The sequence below is a fragment of the Heptranchias perlo genome, chromosome 43 (assembly GCF_035084215.1).
Source record: "Heptranchias perlo isolate sHepPer1 chromosome 43, sHepPer1.hap1, whole genome shotgun sequence".
NCBI classification, from domain to species: Eukaryota; Metazoa; Chordata; class Chondrichthyes; order Hexanchiformes; family Hexanchidae; genus Heptranchias; species Heptranchias perlo.
The window spans coordinates 6,365,043-6,387,709 of record NC_090367.1 but is presented as its reverse complement, the minus strand read 5'-3'; the positions used below and the strand labels follow the sequence as shown (position 1 = coordinate 6,387,709).

General features: G+C 43.8%; 1 protein-coding gene across 17 annotated transcripts in view; it reads right to left on the bottom strand.

Moving 5' to 3' along the window:
- The window catches only part of LOC137306476 (neurexin-2-like), a 1,403,359-nt gene that overhangs the window by 1,272,558 nt on the left and 108,134 nt on the right, over nt 1–22,667 (bottom strand). For 8 of the 17 annotated variants that reach the window (XM_067975722.1, XM_067975719.1, XM_067975730.1 and 5 more), the window contains exon 2: nt 14,450–14,467. The exons of 6 other annotated variants lie outside the window; for them this stretch is intronic. In XM_067975722.1, coding sequence (XP_067831823.1) covers nt 14,450–14,467 — 18 coding nt within the window. Of the gene's footprint in view, nt 1–176; nt 208–9,983; nt 10,001–14,449; nt 14,468–18,287; nt 18,301–22,667 lie in introns of all 17 variants that reach the window. 3 more of the 17 variants (XM_067975734.1, XM_067975728.1, XM_067975726.1) reach the window with 3 other exon arrangements.

Below are 22,667 nucleotides of genomic sequence, written 5' to 3'. Positions count from 1 at the left end.
AATTGCACTCCAGGAGTAGGTGGTTGTCCCTGCAGATCAGCAAACTCGGAAGGAAACATACCGGTGAAATTATAATGAAGCCCGGGAGTTAAAATACCCTGGGCCTATTTTTTGCCGCAACAGGTGAGTTTTGAACTGACACCAAAACTCACCCGAAATTGGCTCAGACTTAAAACTGAAGCTCTGGCTTCCGTTGAGTTTGCTGACCTCAGCTAAAGTGACATTACTGGTGGCTCAATGTGCTTTTCAAGAAGGAAGGGGAAGAGGAGAATTAACTAGACGTGCTCCTCACTTTTGCTGCCCACTGACTTCTGCTGGAAAGCACGTCAGGTGCAGGAGCAGGTCTGGCTCTAATGTTCCGATAGTCAAATAGCCTGCTGACACTCATTGTGAACAGTTGCATTGGACAAGGTAATGAAGGGCAACCATGGAACACTACCCCAACGAGAGTCAGCACCTTTGGGAGAGGAGGCGAGAAAACTTGAGTGAGAATAAAACAAGACGACTATCAAAAAGAGTTGTCTTGCTGGTACTACAGCAACAATAATTTGCACTTATACAATGTCTCTCATGCATTGAAATGCTCACGGTGTGCTTTAGAGGGAAAGAAGTTGCAGGAGATGATCAAAAACCCAATCAAAGAGGTAGGTAGCGAGTGGGGTTTTGTAAGTGGGGAGAGAGGTAGCTAGGCAAAGAGGTTCCATGTGCAGGGTCATGGTGACTCAGGGTTCTACCGCCCAGAGTGGAGCAGAGGGAGGAAAGTGTGTACAGCACACCCAGAGCTGGAAGGGGACAGGATGCATGCTGAAATTTAGAGTTGGAGAAGAAGGAACAGATGTAAGACCTCAAAATGAGGACAAAAATTTTGAATTTGATACACTGAGGTAATGCTGTCAAAACTGAAGGCTCTGAGCCACATGCTACCTCTAAGCCCTAATAATCCAACTCTTTGGGCTTATATCTCTTATTTGTTGGTTTGTATTTGTAGAATTTTATATGCCTGGAAGAATGAAAGCAGCTGTTTTTTTTTAGTATTGTTGCCTCATTGGTGGATAAGTCCTATAACAGGATTTGTTAGTATCAACAGCTTGAAACAGATGCAAATTAATGGGAAAATTCATTTAAACTTTGTATGAGCCTCTGCCGAGGTTCCATGGGGTGGACCCATGCAGCCCATGAAGACAAAAGTTTGGACACCTCTGTACTAAGGGATGGTTCAGGTCAGCAAGAACAGGGGGTAACAAGTGTTTGGAATTTTGTGTGGGAGAGGATACAGGCTGACAGTTTTATGGATGAATTGGAATCTGTGTGGGGTAGAGCTTGGGAGGGTGACAAGGAGGACATCAAGCAAGCTGAGTACTGAGGGGGACAATGGGGTAGATGAGGGTTTCAGGAGATTACGTTGCCTATCGCTGAAAAAAGAATCAGAACTAATTCTATTTAATAAACTGTATCGGTATTAAACGTCTTCAGCAATAAGTAGGTTTCAGCAAGAAAGGATTATCTTTTCCATATAATTTCTAAACCTGTCAGCATCAGAATGACATTTAAATGTCACACTTCGGTGATGCATTAGTGCTGAATGACCATAAATGCTTTTATATCACAGCAAGAGTAAGAAAAAAAAAACTAGTTTTTCATAAATACCCTAAAATCCTCCCTTTCAAAGATAGTCATTTGTTAGTTGTAAGACCTACTCAGGTCTGTCTTTGAAGGAGGCCTTTTGATAGGCTTAGCCCTCTGTGTTGCATGGAGCATATCTGAATTCCAGGACCATACCCTGTTGCCAGGCAACAGGCTGGAGATCCCTGGAGCATGGCAGCAGCCATATTTTGTCTGCTGCAGAAGCTCGCAATAAACAGCAGTCACGAACAAGCAAAAAGTCACCCTCGACCGCTCCTTATCTCTGTCACTCAGCTGTTCTCACAAATACGTTAAATATCCCTCCCAAACATCATCGAGTGAGCTTAACACAAACTGAATCACAGCCCTGGCTCTAAAAAAAAGTGGGTAACACTATGAAACGACAACATTCCTGGTAAGACTCCAAAATAAATTAATTTGCATCTGGCTTTTTATTCCCTTCAATAATGTTGTTTGTAAATTTTTTGCTAAACTGATCCACTGTAAATATGTTGGAGATTTTTTCAGTCACTTCTGGATGTATTCATTTTATCCCCTTCCCCCAACCTAAGTAATAAGGGTTATAAAGAGCACATACACAAACCACAAGCACATATACCTCACACACAAACCCATGCTCACATGCACATTCATACCCCCCCCCCAACACACAAACCAATACACACAGATATAGACATAAACATGCAAGCACACACACATTATCCTAACAGTCGGCCCCATCTCTCTCTCGCCCTTCATTAAAACCTACATCTTTGACAAGCTGGGTGACATGATGTCGATAAAAGCATCTCCGTAAATTAAAAATTCTCATCCTTGTGTTTAAATCCCTTCATGGCTTCATCTCCCCCTATGTCTGTTTCTCCTATATGAATGCAAGTTGCTGTGTTGATTATGATGGTGGAGAAGACATGATCACAGCGTGGGGAAGAATTCGGCTGTCTGTTGTGCAGAATTAAATCATAAACCCGTCCTTTTATAAACACATTTTTGATTTTGCTACGCAGAACTATCTTTCCCCACATGTGAAAAAGGAGGATGCACAAGGCTGGAATCCAGCTGAAACTCCTGTATGGTGCTGAGAGCGAGGCCCTGAAGAAAGCACAAAAGCACTGGCATAGGCTTTGGAATATGCTGCCCAAGGTTGTTATTGGAAGGGCAGATTGAGCAACACGGAAATAGTGAGAAGGCGTGGCCTGCATGCAGTATCGAATGTGTTACAGCAAGAAGTCTGATTAGGTGAGGTATGAATGAAGTTCAGAACTCTTGAGCATCTCAGCTGGCAAGCCCATAACAAGAAGGTGGAACTACGTCATGTAAAACTTGAATGAAGAGTGACAATGGGAGAACAGTTGGGGAGTTAGCCGACAGAGCTTGGTGGCACGGTCTTACAGTGTGTATGGACAGGGTGAAATGATGAGTTTCTGAATAATGTACAGAAATTGATATTCAACAGGCCTCAAAGATGGCTTGCTAGGGAAATCATATCTGGGGCCCTGGAGTCTCTCCTTTGGCGCCTGCATTGGCAGACACCCATAAAGTGAAACATAGGGTCAGTTTTTACTGTTGGACATGCTGCACCTCCCTGATCACATAACGCCTCAGAGTGCTCAGGGCAGTGGGATCCGTACCACTGAAAGTTTAACCAGGAAACATCAGGGGCCTGCTCACAGTGGAGAGTTCACCAATCTCAACTAAATCAATGAAGAGAAGATGAGGAAAATGGACAGGGGGAGGGGGAGCGAGGGAAGAGAAACTGAGAAGTCTCACTTCCCTTCTTATTGAAGCATGTGTCCTGGGTTGATTGACCAAGGACAGTGCCCATGGCAAGAAGATAAGAAAATGAGAAGAGAAAAAGCCATCATGCCTTCTCCTTCCGCACACCATGTACAATCTACCCTACCATGGCTCCTATCCCACCCAATTAAGCTCCTTACACAGACCATCTTTAGTCTACCCTATCATGGGTTCTACCCTATCTATTTAACTTCCTGAGGGAAGGTTCTGTATAAATACTCCCTGATCCCCAAAGCTAAACAAGCAAAACTCCAGAATATCCTTCCTTACATTCCTATTATTCAATTCTAGCCAGCAGTCTTCCAAATAACATTCTTTGCCTGCCCTAGTAGCACGGAACCGGCTGTGTCTTGTGGAGTATGTGATTATCTCAGTCTGTATCTGGACATATTTGCAAGAGCAACCGACTTTCCTGAGCACAGAGAGCTATATGGAGCAGAGCTGAGGAGGAGAACATAAGAGTAAAAAGTTTTGAACAGCATATATTTACGCCTGCATTTTGCTGCCTAGTTGATCGCATCGTCAAGTAACTCCAGATAGAGATCGGCGAGGCAAATAGCATCAGACACAAAGGTTAGTGTTGGAGTGACGGCATGAACTGGGCAGAAAAGAGTGACAACATGAAGAGGTTAAGAAGCTTGATTCTGTGATCCGGGAATAGAGGGGAGGTTAATAAACAGCGACTACCAGTACAGATTCACAACAGTCACACTTTCTCTAGAGAAATGTAGGAAAATTCGCTGCCATTTTGACCACGGCCATTGTTAATTTTCCAGTGGCTCTGCCCATAAGGAACATTGGGATGTGTCACAATTTTCTCCAAAATATTACTTAAATGTAATATTTCCAAGTTTGCTGACGACACAAAACTAGGTGGGATTGTGAACTATGAGGAGGATGCAAAGAGGCTTCAAGGCGATTCAGACAAGTTGAGTGAGTGGACAAATACATGGCAGATGTAGCATTATGTGGGTAAATGTGAAGTTATCCACTTCAGAAGGAAAAACAGAAAGGCAGAGTATTATTTAAATGGTGATAGATTGGGGAATGTTGATGTACAAAGGGACCTGGGTGTCCTAGTACACCAGTCACCGAAAGCAAACATGCAGGTGCAGCAAGCAGTTAGGAAGGCAAATGGTATGTTGGCCTTAATTGCAAGAGGCTTTGAGTACAGGAGCAAGGATGTCTTACTGCAGTTATACAGGGCCTTGGTGAGACCACACATGGAGTATTGTGTGCAGTTTTGGTCTCCTTACCTAAAAAAGGATATACTTGCCATGAAGGGAGTGCAGCGAACGTTCACCAGACTGATCCCTGGGATGGCAGGACTGTCATATGAGGAGAGATTGGGTCGACTCGGCCTGTATTCACTCGAGTTTAGAAGAATGAGAGGGGATCTCATTGAAACATAGAAAATTCTGACAGGGCTAGTCAGACTGGACGCAGGGAGGATGTCTCCCCTGGCTGGGAGGTCCAGAACGAGGGGTCACAGTCTCAGGATACGGGGTAGGATATTTAGGACTGAGATGAGGAAATATTTCTACACTCAGAGGGTGGTGAACCTGTGGAATTCTCTACCACAGAAGGCTGTGGAGGCCAAGTCACTGAATATATTTAAGAAGGAGCTAGATAGATTTCTAGACACAAAAGGCATCAAGGGGTATGGGGAGAGAGCGGGAATATGGTATTGAGATAGAGGATCAGCCATGATCATATTGAATGGTGGAGCAGGCTCGGAGGGCCGAATGGCCTACTCCTGCTCCTATTTTCTATGTTTCTATGTTTCTAAAACTTATGATGCAACTTAGAAAGGGCCTGTACATGGAGGGTTAAGCCTAAAGTTAGAACTTGTGCCTTGGGAGGAAGTGGGGCATGTTGTTTGAAAGCCAGTGCTTTCACTATTCTGGTCAAGCTGATCCTCTTATCTCCTTTCCCCATGACATTCCCCTGATAGCCATGCTGTGTTTGATAAGACAGGCTTTAGTACACAGACCCATAAAGATTAGATATGACAGACAGCCAGGGAATTCCAAATGCAAGGAAGGGTCAAAGGTGATCGACTGAATATCAAGCCAAGAATACACTACAGCTGAAGGGTAAGGCAAGTTTTTAATCACTTCACTCTTTTCTGGTTGTGAAGCTAGTTTTCTTTGGTTCGCTGCACTGTATTAACTCTTGCATTGAGCTATTTTCGATAGTGAAATATAATTTACTATGACACCTTTTCATTATATATCAGGAGCCAACTGATTGAATGTCACTAATTAACGTCATCTGTTGACATTTCTTGATCTCACCTTTTGCTCTGATCGCAAATGAACCTCCTGTATCTTCTCCATTGCTACGGCTGTCTTCCATGAAGCTTGATTTTTTTCCTTCCCTGCCAATGACTTATTTTCCCCTCAATAATTCCTAACATTCTATAAAGTTCAAGTCTATCCAACACTTAAACAGTGCTCCCATAACCAGGAAGGCTCTTCCAGCACCTACCTTACACTTCAGGACAAGGTCCAAGATAAAGCGATCTGATGTGCAATCGTTTCCAGCCTCCATCCTCTCTCTATTGCATCCTTTGTCTCCCACTCTCTCCATTGTATCAATACTACTATGGTTATTCTCCTCTAAATTTTCCTCTTAAGCCCCAGTTATGGCACCTAACACGGCCTTACCCTCCTCCCTGCATCCTCACTGTGGTGAAATCAAGACTTAATGCGTCTTGTCCTACTGTAACTCATTCTTTCCCTCAAAACAATTAAACTCCTCACCTCCCTCTGTATTGCCTCCTCTTACAATCTACAGGTTTTTTTTAAACCCATCATCTAATCACTATGCTTTGATTTACCGCTTCCCTCCTCTCCTTTCAAACTTGATGTTGTGTATTGGGAACACTGGACCTTTATCTGGGTTTCTCACCAAAGAAAAAATTTGATGCAGAGGACAGCAAGTTGAAGTTCATTTACGGTACCCATTCACTACCAAACTTTCTCGATTCATCTAACCCCATCTTTCCTAAGTCATAACTTCAGAAACTAGAACAAAAGCTTAAATGCAGTAATGTGTGCACTGGAATGTTGAACTGGGATACTGTGTAATGTGCTTGTGAGGGGTCTTAACTATGCAAACTCTCTCCCTGATGGTTCACTGGGGTAAGGCACAGCCTGCCAATACTGAACTATGTAGACAGGAAGTTCCCAAGTTTCATCCTTGGCTCGTGTGGAGGCCTGGACAGTAATATGAGCAGTCGGATTATCTTGGCAAATCTAGGTTAGGGAAAGTGAAAAAAAATGGACTAGAACTCCCACTCTTGATCGCTATTTAGTGACTCCGAGAATCATAGAATGGTTATAGCACAGAAGGAGGCCATTCGGCCTGTCGAGCCTGTGCTGGCTTTCTGCAAGAGCAATCCAGCTAGTCCAATTCCCCGTTCTTTCCCCGTAGCCCTGAAAATCTTTTCCCTTCAAGTATTATCCAATTCCCTTTTGAAAGCCAAATTGAATCTACGTCCTCCACCCTTTCAGGCAGTGCATTCCAGATCATAACCCGCTGCGTAAAAAAAGTTTTTCCTCATGTTGCTTTTGGTTCTTTTGCCAATCACCTTAAATCTGTGCCCTCTGGTTCTCGAACCTTCAGCCAATGGGAACAGTTTCTCTCTATCTACTCTGTCTAGACCCTTCATGATTTTGAACACCTCTATCAAATCTCCTCGCAACCGTCTCTGTTCCAAGGAGAACTACCCCAGCTTCTCCAGTCTATCGACATAACTGAAGTCCCTCATCCCTGGAACCATTCTAGTACATATTTTCTGCAACCTCTATGAGGCCTTCACATCCTTCCTAAAGTACAGTGCCCAGAATTGAACACAATACTCCAGTGGTGGCCGAACCAGTGTTTCATAAAGGTACATCATAACTTCCTTGCTTTTGTACTCTATGCCTCTATTTATAAAGCCCAGGGTCCCGTATGTTTTTTTAACCGCTTTCTTGACCTGCCCTGTCACCTACAACGATTTGTGCACATATACCCCAAATCTCTCTGATCCTGCACCCCCTTTAGAATTGTACTCTTTAGTTTATATTGCCTCTCCTCGTTCTTCCTACCAAAATGTATCGCTTCGCACTTCTCTGCGTTAAATTTCATCTGCCACGTGTCCGCCCATTCCACCAGCCTGTCTATATCCTCTTGAAGTCTATCACTATCCTCCTCACTGTTCACTGCACTTCCAAGTTTTGTGTCATCTGCAAATTTTGAAATTGTGCCCTGTACACCCAAGTCCAAGTCATTAATATATATCAAGAAAAGCAGTTGTCCTAGTACTGACACTGGAAAACACCACTGTATACCTTCCTCCAGTCCGAAAAACAACCGTTCACCACTACTCTCTGTTTCTTGTCACTTAGCCAATTTCGTATCCATGCTGCCACTGCCCCTTTTATTCCATGGGCTTCAACTTTGCTGAAAAGCCTATTATGTGGCACTTTATCAAACGCCTTTTGGAAGTCCACATACACCACATCAACCGCATTGCCCTTATCAACCCTCTCTGTTACCTCATCAAAAAACTCAATCAAGTTAGTTAAATATGATTTGCCTTTAACAAATCCATGCTGGCATTCCTTAATTAATTCACACTTGTCCAAGTGACTGTTAATTCTGTCCCAGATTATCATTTCTAAAAGTTTCCCCACCATTGAGGTTAAACTGACTGGCCTGTAGTTGCTGGGTTTATCCTTGCACCCTTTTTTGAACAAGGGTGTAACATTTGCAATTCTCCAGTCCTCTGGCACCACTCCTATATCTAAGGAGGATTGGAAGATTATGGCCAGTACCTCCGCTATTTCCACCCTTACTTCCCTCAGCAACCTATCATGCATTCCATTCGGACCAGGTGACTCATCCAATTTCAGTACAGCCAGCCTTTCTCGTACCTCCTCTTTATCAATTTTTAGCCCATCCAGTATCTCAACTACCTCCTCTTTTACTGTGATTCCTGCTGTAAAGTGCGTGCTGTTTGTGCGCATCAGGAGAGCACAGGCTTGAGATTGGTTGGAATGCCCCCAGCTTTCGAGTAACTCACTGATGCATGCTGCCTAAGCACACTCAATGAATAACAGCCACTTGGGTGATATACCAGTACATGGAACCCCATCCAGCACAAGTGAGCAATTTCAAGAGAAGAAGGGAGAAGACTGTAAAATGAGAAAAAAACATCTGGAAACTCTTCTTCAGATCATGGGATCGGAGAAGGCTCTGCCCCAAAAACCATGTCTGATCTTTTAGGAAAATTGATCACTGAGCCATTGGCGATTTGACAGAGGCTGCAATGCAGCATCAGTTCTCTGTGAATCCCTCTGATACTGCAAAATTTTCCCTCGCCCCCCACATATAGGACATTTGCAAACCCCTAAAGGCCCATGCACAGGTTTCTTTTCGATGAACAAAGTTGTGTTTTCATTCAGCTGAAAATAAGTCAGAACTACATTGCACAGTTTGCATCCTGCAAGTTATGTGAAGTGGTTCCTTTGAACTTTTAACAGATTTTTATTTCGAAGATTACAATTCCTCAGAGTTTTCATTTCCTTAACATGAAAGTTAACTGTGCCTTTTCCCTCCAATTTGTCCCCTCCCATTCCTGAAGGCATCGCTCTTGATAGAATAAAGTCCTATGAGAATCAACAGCCCTTCTTGAGAAGCATTCTTCATTGTGTGAGCCGAGACAGTGATTGCTGTCAGCCTGATCTATCACGAAGGAGGCAACACAGTTGAACCTGATTTTGTCCTCATCCGACATCCACAAACAGAGTCACTGGATATTGATCAGAAGCAAGGAACTTAATTGATTTTTCACCTCTCCTAGCTCAAGAGCACTGAAGCCAATTGTGATACCCCTACTGCCATCCCAGCTGGGATCAGCAAACTCAGCACAGACCAGGGATCAAACTGGGACTTCCCTGGTCTGATTGGCTCAGTTGCAAACTATTACAATCGTGATATTCAGGGAGAAAAGGTAAGTTGCTTTTAAGTGAAGGAAGAAATTAAATAATCTGAATATGTCCTTGGAAGGGCACTTCATTTCAGAGATGGCAAATCCTCCACTGACCTAAAAAGAACCAAACAAAGAACCAGACCAAATGGCTCAGTTGGTAAATGCATTGCCCAATGTGGACCAGAGCCATAGAGGCCGGGAAGGTTTCAGTTAAATTCTGTGAGTTGACTGATCTCAGCAAAACTACAATTGATCTCGATGCCTCTGAGCTAGGAAGGAGAGAAATCAGCCAGGGTTCCCATTCCGGATTGCAGTGACTCCTGGAAAGTCACTTTTTGTGGAAATGGGTTGCAGACAGATGCACCGCACAAACGATCAGTTTATCAACACTCATTCTCTAGGTCAGTCTTTGAAGACTGACCACCTGCGCGAGGTATCGGAGCGTGTCCAGGACCTGTGGAGCCATATCGCAGCAATGAGACTGTGCCTTCGGCAGATTAGGAGAGAAAATTGGGAAGAAATGGAGAAAAGATTGGTAAGGAAATTGCATCAATGATTTTACGGGCTTGAGTTTCAGGGCTTATGGAAAAACTGATCCACGGCCTTGTCAACTGCACACTGTTAGTCTCAATGCTGCAAGTTAGTGAAGCAAGCCATATAGTAACCTGCTTAACTCAGATATTACAGTGTTTGCAAACAACCTGCCAACCACTAACCCTCCTTTACTGTCTATTAAACCCTTCCTCAATTAAAATTCTATAAAAATAGGAAAGGCAATGTAATAATGGAGTGTGTGTGTGTATCTTTGTAGATTATTGAGAAGAGGAGAGAGTGTATGTGTGTGTGCAGATTATTGGGAAAATGATGTGGTGATGGATTGTGTGTGCAGGTTATTAGGAAGGGGATGCAATAATGTGCGTATGAGTGTTGATTATTAGAAAAAGATGCAATGGTGGATCTTTTGTACGTGTGCTAGTTATTAGGAATGGGATGCAGTATTAGAATATGTATGTGTGTGAAGATTATTAAGAAGGTGCAGTGATAAGAGTATATGGGAGCTAAATTGGGCCGTGTAGCACCCGTTGTTTTGGCGCTACACGGCCTCTCCAACATCCAAGATCACGACTTGGCTGCGCACGCATGTTTCCAGCGTGACGTGCGCCGGACACCATCTTGGTATAGGAGTTAGTGCATGCGCAAATACCGAACGCCGGAAGCATGTAAAGTAAGGAGAAAATGGATACAAACAGTGTGCAACGCTGATTTAAACTGATAGACACCATTTTGGCACTTAACGCTCAACTCGACGCACAGTCTTAACCCCGACCATCTGAATGTGTCTTAGAGTGCCTGGAGGACCCCCCCACCAGTGCTATTTAAAGGGACCATGCAGGATTTACAGGTTAGTGGTTGGATTATTGCTTCTGGCTGCCGAGACATTTGTAACAGTTTTTGGAGGTCTCCTATACTTGAATACTAGGAAGCGGGGACATAGCCTAACATTTAGAGCCAGGACGTGCAGGAGTGAAGTTAGGAAATGCTTCTATACACAAAGGGTGGGAGAAGTTTGGAACGCTGTTCTGCAAACGGCAGTTGATGCTAGCTCAATTGTGAATTCTAAATCTGAGATTGATAGATTTCCGTGAACCAAGGGTATTAAGGGATATGGGGCTAAGGCGGGTATATGGAGTTAGGTCACAGGTCCGCCATGATCTCACTGAATGGTGGAACAGACTCGACGGGCTAAATGCCACTGCCACTTGCTGCCTCCTGATGTGCGCTACCTTCTCCTGCAAGAAAGAAGGACGTGTGTCTGGATAATGTGCTTGTCATGGTTGAAAAGCTGCCAGTGTGTGTGGCCTGTGGGTGGGCGGCTTGCAATTGTGGTAATGTGTAAGGATGAAAGGAAGCATCTGATTGGAAGAGTTGAGTACTGATGGAAAGAGTTTGTTGGTATGTGGGTGATGGGGGGTGTAATGCGTGGAGCAGTGGATATGGCTAGTGGTGTAGTTGGTAGGAGACACCACTTGACAATTGACCTCACCCACCTTGACCACTCGTCAAAGCATTGAACTTCTTCCTGAACTGTATCCATGTTCATGATGCTGTGCACCTGGCATTGACTTTGTCCCCCGCTGCCTTCCACTGCCTTTTGGGTATATGTCTGGAGGGCCTCTTGCCCCCGCCCCTCCCCTCTGCGGATATAGGATGTCCATCCTTCTGTCCACCTCTTACACCAAGGCCTCTAGTGCACCAGCAGAGAACCTTTGTGCAAACTCTCCCACGCCTGGTACAAACTCAGATCAGCAGATTGGTGAGGTCTGGCATGCAGATTGGACGATGTGGGATTTGGTAGTATGCAACCTTTATTCAATGTTTTAACATAATTCATCAGTTTGTAAACATATGGACGGGACCTGCATCTGTGTTTTGTATGTGCAATGTCTGATCTCCGTTCAGACAGCAGACTGTTATTTTCAGTAAATAACAGGTACCGGCTACCTTTAAGAGACAGCCTGCCTTTAAGAGGTTGGGGCTCCCCCTGCTGGTGGAAAGTGCGAATTGCATTGAATCCTCGTGCCGACGCTGATTCGGAACGCTGCTTGAAGGTAAGTCCTCAGGCCTCACAAAAGTTTCTTCCTGCCTGCGCAGGGGCTATTGGGCGCGGGGTAATAGTGGATTGTGCTCCCCGCACCCAATAATAGGCCCTATCAAATTCTTTCCCCCCTCCTTTGTGTTTTCGTATGTGTATGTACTAGTTATTAGGAAGGGGACGGAGAGTGCGCGTGTGTGTGTACATGGCAATTTTCATACACAGATTGAAACTGTTGTAGGTGTAATTGTAGAATGCTATGACACAGGCGGTGATCAACAATGGGCTGAAATTTCCTCGCACCGACTTATGCCGAAATTTACACCGGTTTCTACACCAATCTCGCTGACGGCAACTTACGCGAAACTTTCCTGTGAATCTCACCAGCATATGCCCAATTCAAAACAACTGCTTAAAACAAGCAGAAATCAGCGTAAACAATCGTGGTCCCAAGGAAACCGCAGAATGTACACCATTTGTCTTGCTTAAGTGCCTATTTATCTTATTGACATTATGAAAACTAAAGTTTGAAGCCATTAAACCATTATGTATACACAAATTGTGCACAGCATGTTCAAGAAAATGAAATTATGGAAACTTTTCTCTTTTTAATGCAACAGATTCTGATAAATACCATAAAAAACATTCAAAGATATAGAAAATACAGTGCAGATCTCAGTAAAAATTGAAAAAAAAAATACTTAAGAAAAATTGCTATAAAACACCAGACGTAATGACTTCAGGACCTGCTGCGCTTAAAATTTTGAGCCAAAATTACGCCCGTTCAGAACTGGTGTAAATGCAGGAAACTAGCATTCTCTGTTCTTTTGCATGGCAGACAGAGCTCTGTTAATGAGCTGAGTGGATTTTGGCGGACGTAACTTAGGAGCAACGTAATGATTGAGGAAATTCACGCCTAACGATGTCGCGGCGTAAAACCGTTACATGCAATTTCCTCAGAAACAAACGGTGCGATTTACGCCATAGTTGCACCAAAACTTTCCAGGAAATTCCAGGCCATTTAATGAATTGATTGCAGCATTCAAAAAGGTACTGGATAATTACATAAAGAAAAAGAATATGAAACAGTATAGGAAGAAAGCAGGAAATGGGACTATAAAATCAATCACTGAGAAGGGACCTAAATTCTGTACAGGCAAGATGGACCAAATGGCCTGTGCTAAAATTTCTATGTTTCTGTGTCACACAGAACTTTAAAAAAAAAATACTATTTGAGACCAGTCACAAGGTGCTGAAACTTTGGATAAAGACACAATTGTTTAAGCAATAAAAAAAAACCAGAATCAAGTTCATGTATTTTTTAAAAATGTGATATCCACTGCCATAAGGAGAATGTGAAATGATACTTGTAACCCCACACCCTTAACGGCTGAAAATAGCATAAACTACAAGAACTGCAGAGTTACAACTCTTCAAATTAGATTTTTTAAGGTTGAGATCCTGACGTTTGACATTTCAGGACTGATCTTAAATTTTCCCCTTTCCTGATCACCACTTCCGTCAACAGATGAATGCAGACTTGCCAAGTTTCACCATTGAGTTTGATAACCATCCCTGACCCCTACCTCACCCCAAAACATTATTTTGTAGGTTAGGTAGGACTTAAAATGGCGGTGTCCATATTTCTAGTCTGATCTCCATATATTCCTCATATTTGTTGTGGGCAATGTAAAGGTCTAACACAGAAACACAGCAACGTTTTATAAATTTAAAAAAAAACTTCAGGTTCTGTATATTTCCAGTGGGACTTTAAAAATAGCCCGCAAAAAAAGAGACCTGGCACCCGGTGAAAGTACAGAAGCTGCCTGGAATTAGAACACAGTCTAGTCACCGCTTTAACTACTGACATTACAGTGAGGAAAGAAAAACAGTTGAATCCCCAAAGGCTCCCCAGGTGCTTATTTTCTGATTCATAATAACACGAACAAACTTGTAGTTGTGTGCATGCTATTTTTGCCATTCGTGCACATTCACAAGGGCATATACATATGTGCGCAGGAATGTGTGCGTGGGTGTGAATGAGGGGTGTCAGCGTGTTTACGCACGTGTGTGTTTACGTGTGCACAGGTGGTCATTTGCGCGCATGAATACAGGCTGTCGTGTGTAGGTGGTTGTGTGTGTGTGTGTGTATAATCAGTCATCTGTGTCTACGCAGTCATATGAATGTGTGCCTATGCGCATGCTTATGTGTAAACGAACGTGGATATTCAGGTTGTACGCAGGTGCAAGCTTCTGTATGCAAGTGAGTGGGTTTTCAACTTTAAATTAAAGGTGCAGACTGACAAGGTCCCACCATGTTGATGTCTTCAATAAGCAGTAACTTCTCACCAGTTCTCATTAACTAGAACACACCTACGGGAAACATAACTAATAGCACAGTACAAAGGTAGAGATAACTAAGCAGTAGTACTCACTTTCAATCAAGTGCTCTTCTACAGGCAGAGAGGCGCAGAGAAGCAGAGGGAAGAATAAGAGAGTAAAACAGTTAGACATAGCATACTACCGCAGTAAACAGCATGGAACATCAGAAATCACAATATTGATCCTCTTCAAGGCATTCACTGCATCTCAGGACCAAGAACATAAAAAATCAAGAAACTGAGGAAACTCAGCTGACAGATTAGGGTTCATCTCTGATCTGTTAGCCGATCTTCAGCAGTGGCACTACAATTGGCCTCAGGACCCCTTGGCAAAGGAGAGGAAAAATAGAATCAACCTGGGTTCTAATTAGCATCCACTGACTCCTGCTGGAAAGCAGATGTGTGGCCATCGAGCAAAGGCAACGTCAGGCTCGGTTATGATTTTCCCATAAACAAACATGCCAGCACACAGTGGGGTAGATCTTGACTTTGTGCGGTAGTGTAAAACGCTAATTGACTTCGATGGAAATAAAAATCGGGGAGAGATGTAAAATGGACTGCCGACTCGTTATCGCCTGTTTCACACTATCGCACACTATCTACCCATTGTCTAGGCCAACGTTTCCCAAACTATTTTGACTCCCACCCCACAGTAGTGAAGGTGAGCCTCTCGCGCCCCCCTATAAACGTAAACATTAGATATTTGTTGATAACTTACAAAGCAGAAAACAAAGATCAATAAATCACAAGTATAAAATTAAAACATACTGTTATCCTAATGGTACTGGCTGCTACCCTACAGGTCTTTACCATAAAGCAACATTTCCCAAACTGTGGGACGTGCCCTCCCCTCCCCCGGCGCAAAGAGGTCGGAGAAATCAAATATTTTCAGAGAAAACGACCTTCAGGTGTGTCCCAAAGTGAACCCTTTTGCCTTGCTCCTTACACGTGTAGCGGTTTGGGACACTGCCTTAGATTAGTGCCTCCCACTCACACAGCCCATTGGTCATTTGCGGAGCGACGTCATTGCCATTTCCTGGGACTTCCCCGGTCAAGTGAGTGGATTATCGTAATTTAAGGCAGTGTCCTAAACCGCTACATGTGTAGGGTGTAGGGAGCAGGGCAAAAGTGTTCACTTTGGGACACACCGCGCCATCGTTTTTTCTGAAAATATTTGATTTTTCCGACCTCTTTGCTCCCCCCTTTGGAACCTTTCGCGCCCCCCCCCCCCTCCCCCCCAGTTTGGGAAATGCTGGTCTAGGCTCATATATGACTACTGTGTCGAGGTACCAAAGGACTGCCAACACCTGTGGTACTGTACCCCAGCAAGAGCCAGCAACTTCAGAAGAGGAATTAAGAAAGTTGGAGGAAAAGAAAAAGACCTTCAGGTCCAACAAGCTGAATCTTTTTGCTACATCTCAACCATATTTACCCACATTCGTACCATATCCTCATTCCTTCTCAGTCTAGAAGCACATTTAATTGTCTCATAAGCCCATTTATTTTATCCTCTTCAGCGGCCTTCCCTGTTAATTTATACCACAAGTGTATTCGGATAGAAGTTGTTCTATCTGACTTTGCCTCGTTCTGCTCTGCGATTTGAACCTTGCACCATAGTGAACAATTTGTCTGTATCAACTATCAACCTTTTAATGACTTCAATAAGGTCAAATCTAAATCTCTTTTCCAAAAAAAACCAAGCCCATAACCTTTCCAAATAATCAAAATTACTAATACCCAGAATAGTGGACAATATATGATGTCAAGAGATACTTTTTGTTTATGTAACTGTCGAGACAGTTTAGAAAAGTTAAAAATATAAAAAGGAGGACTTAACTACACCATGTGAACTAAATGTTAAGTTGTAAGAAACTCTGGCCTGGAAATTGGATTGCACCAGAGTTGGGGCGCGATCCTGGTGCAGTATATGCTGCAGAGCCATGGCAAACTGGTCCACCGGCCTCATTAGGATAGTATCAGCAAGATGCTTGCAGCAGTGGCAGGTCCAGAGATAGCTTGCCGGTTGCGAGAGGTGTGTGGGAGGTGGGGAGAAGCTACATTGGCCGGCTGGGACACCAGCCAAGGGCCTCAGGTGAGTCTGAGGAGGAGGGAGGCAATTGGGAAGGGTCAAGCAGTGGCCGGCAGGAGCTTGCAGATTCTGGTAAGTATTTTTTTTAAAAACCTACCATTTTGGTGGCGAATTCCAACCGTCCCTTGAAGGATTGCTGGTTAGGCCACATGTCAACGCCAGCTCCATCTCCCCTGAACCCATCTGGTTCAGGTCATCTGCATAGACCCAAAATTCCATTGGCACTAGCCACTCCTTAGCAGGGGTCTACATCCAGAAACAGGGGGAGGAAAAAAAATGGTACTTACCTGACTGGACCCTCCATGAGCTCGCTGCCTGCTCTTCTCAGATCCTCCAATCTGAGGGGACTCAGTGCAGCTAGTAAGGCCCACTAACTGTGGGAACACTCCATTTAGGCCTCTGCTATGGTTACAGACCCAGGAAAATGAGGCAGGAGACATGGCGGCATTGATCCCACATCATAAGTATACTCTGCTTCAGGGGAACCATGGGCAATGATAAAGGAACTGGGACCCGATCTCTGCCTCTTTTCCCTCTGCTTTGCAAGTTTTTCTTTTTAACTATAAATAATTTCAAATCAAAGTATTATGTAAAAATAAGGCCAGAATGTATGACTTTAAAATGGTTACTGAATTACGTCTGCGTGCCCTGAACCTATTAGGAAAACAGGTACAGGAGTAAGCTATTCAGCCTCTCGAGCCTGTTCTGCCATTTAATTATATCATGGCTGATCTGTATCTTAACTCCACTTACCCATCTTTTCTCCATATCCCTTGAGACCCTTCCCTACTAAAAATCTGTCAATCTCCGTCCTGAAAATTTCAATTGTCCCCCAGCATCTACAGCCTTTAGAGGGAGAGAATTCCAGATTTCTATCACCCCTTATGTGAAAAGTGTTTCCTGATTTCACTCTTGAATCACCTGGCTCTTATTTTAAGATCGTGCCCCCTTATTCTAGATTCCCCCACCAGAGTAAATAGTTTCGCTGTATTGACCTTACTGAATCCTTTTATGATTTTAAACATCACAATTAAATCACCTCTCAATCTTCTAAACTCAAGGGAATATAAGTCTAGTCTATGCAACCTGGCCTTATAACTTAACCCTTTAAGTTTTGGTATCATTCTGGTCAATCTATGCTGTTCCTCCTCCAAGGCAAATATATCCTTCCTGAGGTGCGCTGCCCAAAACTGAATGCAGTATCTCCAAATGGGGTCTGACCAAGGTTCTTTACAACTGAAGAATAACTTCCTTCCCTTTGTGTCCCAGCCCCCTTTGAGATAAAGGACAACATTCCATTAGCCTTTTTGATTGCTTTTTGTACCTTTGCGCTAGCTTTTAGTGATTTGTGTATCAGAACACCAAAAATCCCTTTGCCCCTCCACAGTTCCTAGTTCCTCACCATTAAGGAAATATTCCAATTTGTCTTTCTTGGATCCAATGTGGATGACCTCGCACTTTCCCTCACTGAACTCCATCTGCCACAGTTTTGCCCACTCATTTAATCTGTCTATGTCCCTTTGTAACTTCCTGCTCCCATCTAAACAACATATTGTGCCTCCTAACTTAAACATCTGCAAACTTAGATATACAACTCTCTATTCCTTTATCCAAGTCATTGATAAATACAGTGAAAAGCTGAGGCCCCAGTACAGCTCCCTGGGGGAACACCAGTTATCACATCCCTCCAACTAGCGTACATTCCCTTCATCCCTACTCTCTGTCTCCGACCTTCCAACCAATTACCAACACATGTCACAAGGTTTCCTCCAATATCATGCACTTTTATTTTTGCTAATGAACTCTTGTGCAGAATCTTTTCAAATGCCTTCTTGAAGTCCATGTAGACACCATCCATAGACACTCCCCTGTCCACTGTGTTAGTGACCGCCTCAAAAATTCAACTAGATTAGTCAGACAGGACCCGACCTTCACAAATCTGTGCTGACTCTCTTTGATCAGCTTATACTTGTCCAAGTGCTCAGTCACTCTGTCCTAATGATAGATTCCAGTATCTTGCCCACTCATGTCAAACTGACAAGTCTGTAGGTTCATGGTTTCTCCCTCACTTCTTCCTTAAATAGTGGAATTACATTTGCAATTTTCTAACCCAAAGGCACAATTCCCGAATCTAGAGAGCTTTGGAAAATTATGACTAACTGGAATTAGTTTCAGGGCAGCCTGGTGCCACCTACTACATTCCACTGATGTAGTGCTCTGAGAGAGAATGCCAGAGGGCTGCTGGATGTTGCTGCATTGAGAAGCGTATGTATCTGCCAAGTCAACCCCAGCCGTCGCTATTCCATTGGACTCTGGATCTCTGATCAGTGGGATGGCTTGTCTAATAGCAGCTATTAGATCCTGGAAGCCCTGAAAGACAGTACCATGCATTGCAGCTACCATGATCTGGAAACCGCTATGCAGGCTGCTCTCTATTCTTCCTCCTATTCTGACCAGAGTTGCAAGTTGTGCTTCCATTGAGCTGAAGGTGGAGACACTGACATGGTCTTTAGCCATGTCTTAGGTTGGGATCTGCTCCAGATTTCATTCAAGCTACCACATGTTCCATTGATACCTGCAACAAAGGAAAAAAGCTTCCCTGATGTTGCCACAAATGAGAGAAGTAGACTCAAGAGTCACACCGGTCAGTTACCACACATCCTTGGAGACTGACCTCAGAGCCTGCACATAGATACAATGGTAAACAATTTTACAACACCAAGTTATAGTCCAGCAATTTTATTTTAAATTCACAAGCTTTCGGAGGCTTCCTCCTTCCTCAGGTGAATGTTTCCACAACATTCACCTGAGGAAGGAGGAAGCCTCCGAAAGCTTGTGAATTTAAAATAAAATTGCTGGACTATAACTTGGTGTTGTAAAATTGTTTACAATTGTCAACCCCAGTCCATCACCGGCATCTCCACATCATAGATACAATGTGCCTCGAACGTCCTTCTTTTCAGGCAACTACTCATCCTGGGTCCCACGACTCCGAAATGCGCAGCCTTCTCCTCAGCCTCTGCTGGGAAGGTAGTATATCTTTACCAGCTTCCCACTCCTCTGACTTCCCCATGTTCTGCGAATTACCCAGTACCACGTCCTCACTAACACTATAATTCCTGCCAGGTGAAGGTAGCTGAGCTGGTGCATGGGTGGGGAAACAAATGACGCATGGGGTGACATTGAGGGGGTAGAGGAATATTGGGTAGGATCACGATCCGGGGACTCCAGTCTGACCTGGTCTTCATCATCCTGTTCCTCACTAACATTGTCAAGAGTTGAAAAGGAAGCTTTTTGTTCTCCTTTCCCCTTTCATCATCTTTCCCCTCTTGAGTCCCCTATTGCTGTGGTGGATCTTTAAGAAAGTAAGGCACAAGCTAAGAATGGGTGAATATTACTCCCTTCGGATTAAGGAGACAGTGAAGGGAGTGGAAGCTTGTGGCTATGTGATTCTTCACAGCGATGCCACGATGAGGTGTTGTCATTAATCTGGCACCAACAATATGCCCCTAACCTTGCCATCTACCATGACATGAGCAAATTGTCTCCCCATTGGCTCCATGGCCTTTTCTCCGTAGACCATGATGTGTTTCAGTTTGGGGTGGCCTGGCAGGCCTTGTCTGACTTTTTCTCCTGCAAAAAGATTGAGCAAATTAGGTGAAGGCTAGCAGCTGAAAAGTAGCATGGGAAAGCTGAAGAAAGAACAGAGTTATCACTCTGCTGAAGTGGAGTATGGGGTCTTGCAGTAATTGCTGTTAAGGGAAATCAGTAGCCATACTGTAAGATCCCAAGTTAGTGCCCGCCTTAACCAGGGAGCATTATTTCATTTAGAGGGTGAAGAGTGTGCTGACGCCCAGGGCACCCAAGGAAGAAAAAGGGTGAGTGGCCGGTATATTACCTTACTTGCCCTGAACAGGTCAATAATCTTTTTGCTGCGCTGGTCTGCAGTCCTGGAAGCACTCACTGCCAGTGTCACCTCCCTCCACATGACTTGTGGTCTTTTTGGTAGGTTTTCTGCCATGGACACCCAGCACTCTGTCTCTCCCATGCTCTATTCCATCAAGGTTGGCCAGGGCGCGGGGGAGGGCGGGGGGGGTGCGGTTTACATGTCAGACTCTGTAAAAATTATGTCATCTCCGTCTCTGCCTCTAGGCCATGCACTTGTCCCTTGTTTAGCTGGCTCTGCTAGATTGTCCTGTGTTAGAAATACTTGTGAAGTGGCACAAAAACATTCAAGAGACATCCAGTCAAGCTAACTGACAGGCAACTGACTGAATCAAGCACTGTTCCTTATTTGCCTGCTACTCACCCAGCCTGCTGCAATCTTCACCAAGAATTGGCATTTTGAGGCTGCATTCTAATTTCCAAGCACCCTTACGGATTACTCCAATTTTACATGGTTCTTACGCTAATCACTACTCCAACGGATATGCAAATGAGCTGACTCAGGAAATTCTCGTGTAAATACCTCTCCAGACCAGTGGCGGCCGCAAATCATTTCTTATCAGCTTAAAAGCGGTTCAACTCATCGTATTGAATTTTTAACATTAAACCAACAATCAGGTGTGATATTGTGAGCCACAAGGCATATACTCGAACCATCGATTGCATCAAAAATATAAACATAGCTAAAAATGCCACAAGGGCTGCAGGCAAATGGCATTGATACATCATGCTTGTCTCCCCTTCCTTATCCTCTTTTCCTATTCTGCTTTATTGAGTATTGAGTAGAATGGGCCGATACTCTCTGGAGTTTAGAAGAATGAGAGGTGATCTCATTGAAACATATAAGATTCTAAGAGGGCTTGACAGGGTAGATGCTGAGAGATTGTTTCCCCTGGCTGGAGAGTCAAGAACTAGGGGGCATAGTCTCAGGATAAGGAGTTGGCCATTTAGGACTGAGATGAGGAGGAATTTCTTCACTCAGAGGGTCGTGAATATTCGGAACTCTCTACCCCAGAGGGCTGTGGATGCTCAGTCGTTGAGTATATTCAAGGCTGAGATAGGTTGATTTTTGGACTCTAGGGGAATCAAGGGATATGGGGATCGGGCGAGAAAGTGGAGTTGAGGTCGAAGATCAACCATGATCTTATCGAATGGCGGAGCAGGCTCGAGGGGCCATATGGCCTACTCCTGCTCCTATTTTTGATGTACTTATCTCCCTTTCTCAATGTTTTACTCCCTTCGTGGCCCACTTGTCAGTGAGTCTTGCAAGTGTTTTCTCCACCTTTCTCTCTTTGGAGAATGTGAGCCAAAGCACAAGGTAGTTATAGACGTAGAGCATCCCAGCATCCCAAGCACTTATAGATACTATACGGCCTATAATCTCACAGAGGATAACTGACAGGCTCCCTGAATCCATTTTCCAATATATATCATACTATGTGTAATATTGCCAACATCTCTCTTCTAATTTGAAACAAATTTATTTACAGCAAATCCCCAATGTATGGGAAGTTTTGGTTAAGCAAGTCTTGGGATTTTCAAATCAATTTGAGAACTAATAGCATCTATGATTGGCTTTCTGAGTTCTAATCAGGAATGCAGTGTGCATTAAAATCAAGAATATCTGAAGTTGCGTTGGATTGACTGTGGCAGACATAACTAGTAACTGCCAAGAGTTAAGTTGGGAGAAGTAACAGGTGTGTGTGATGCACAGTTTTAAAGGCACAAGATTAACTCAATGTGAGAAAAACCTGCATCAGCAAATCTCATTCTTAGTTTTGATATCGAGGGCATAAAAGGGTACGATAGCATAGTGGTTATGTTACTGGACTAGTAATCCAGAGGCCTGGCCAATAATCCGGAGTCATGAGTTCAACTACCGGATTGTTGTAAAAACCCATCTGGTTCAGAAAACCTGCTATTCCTACCCAGTCTGGCCTACATGTGACTCCAGTCCCACAGCAATGTGGTTGATTCTTAATTGCCCTTTGAAATGGCCGAGCAAACCAATCAGTTGTAAAAAACATCACAATAAGAATAAAACCGGACAGACCACTCGGCACTGGACACGACAAAGGCAAACCAAGCTCAGTTGACTCTGCAAAGTCCTCCTCACTAACATCTGGGGACTTGTGCCAAAATTGGGAGAGCTGTCCCACAGACTAGTCAAGCAACAGCCTGACATAGCCATACTCACAGAATCATACTTTTCAGCCAACGTCCCAGACTCTTCCATCA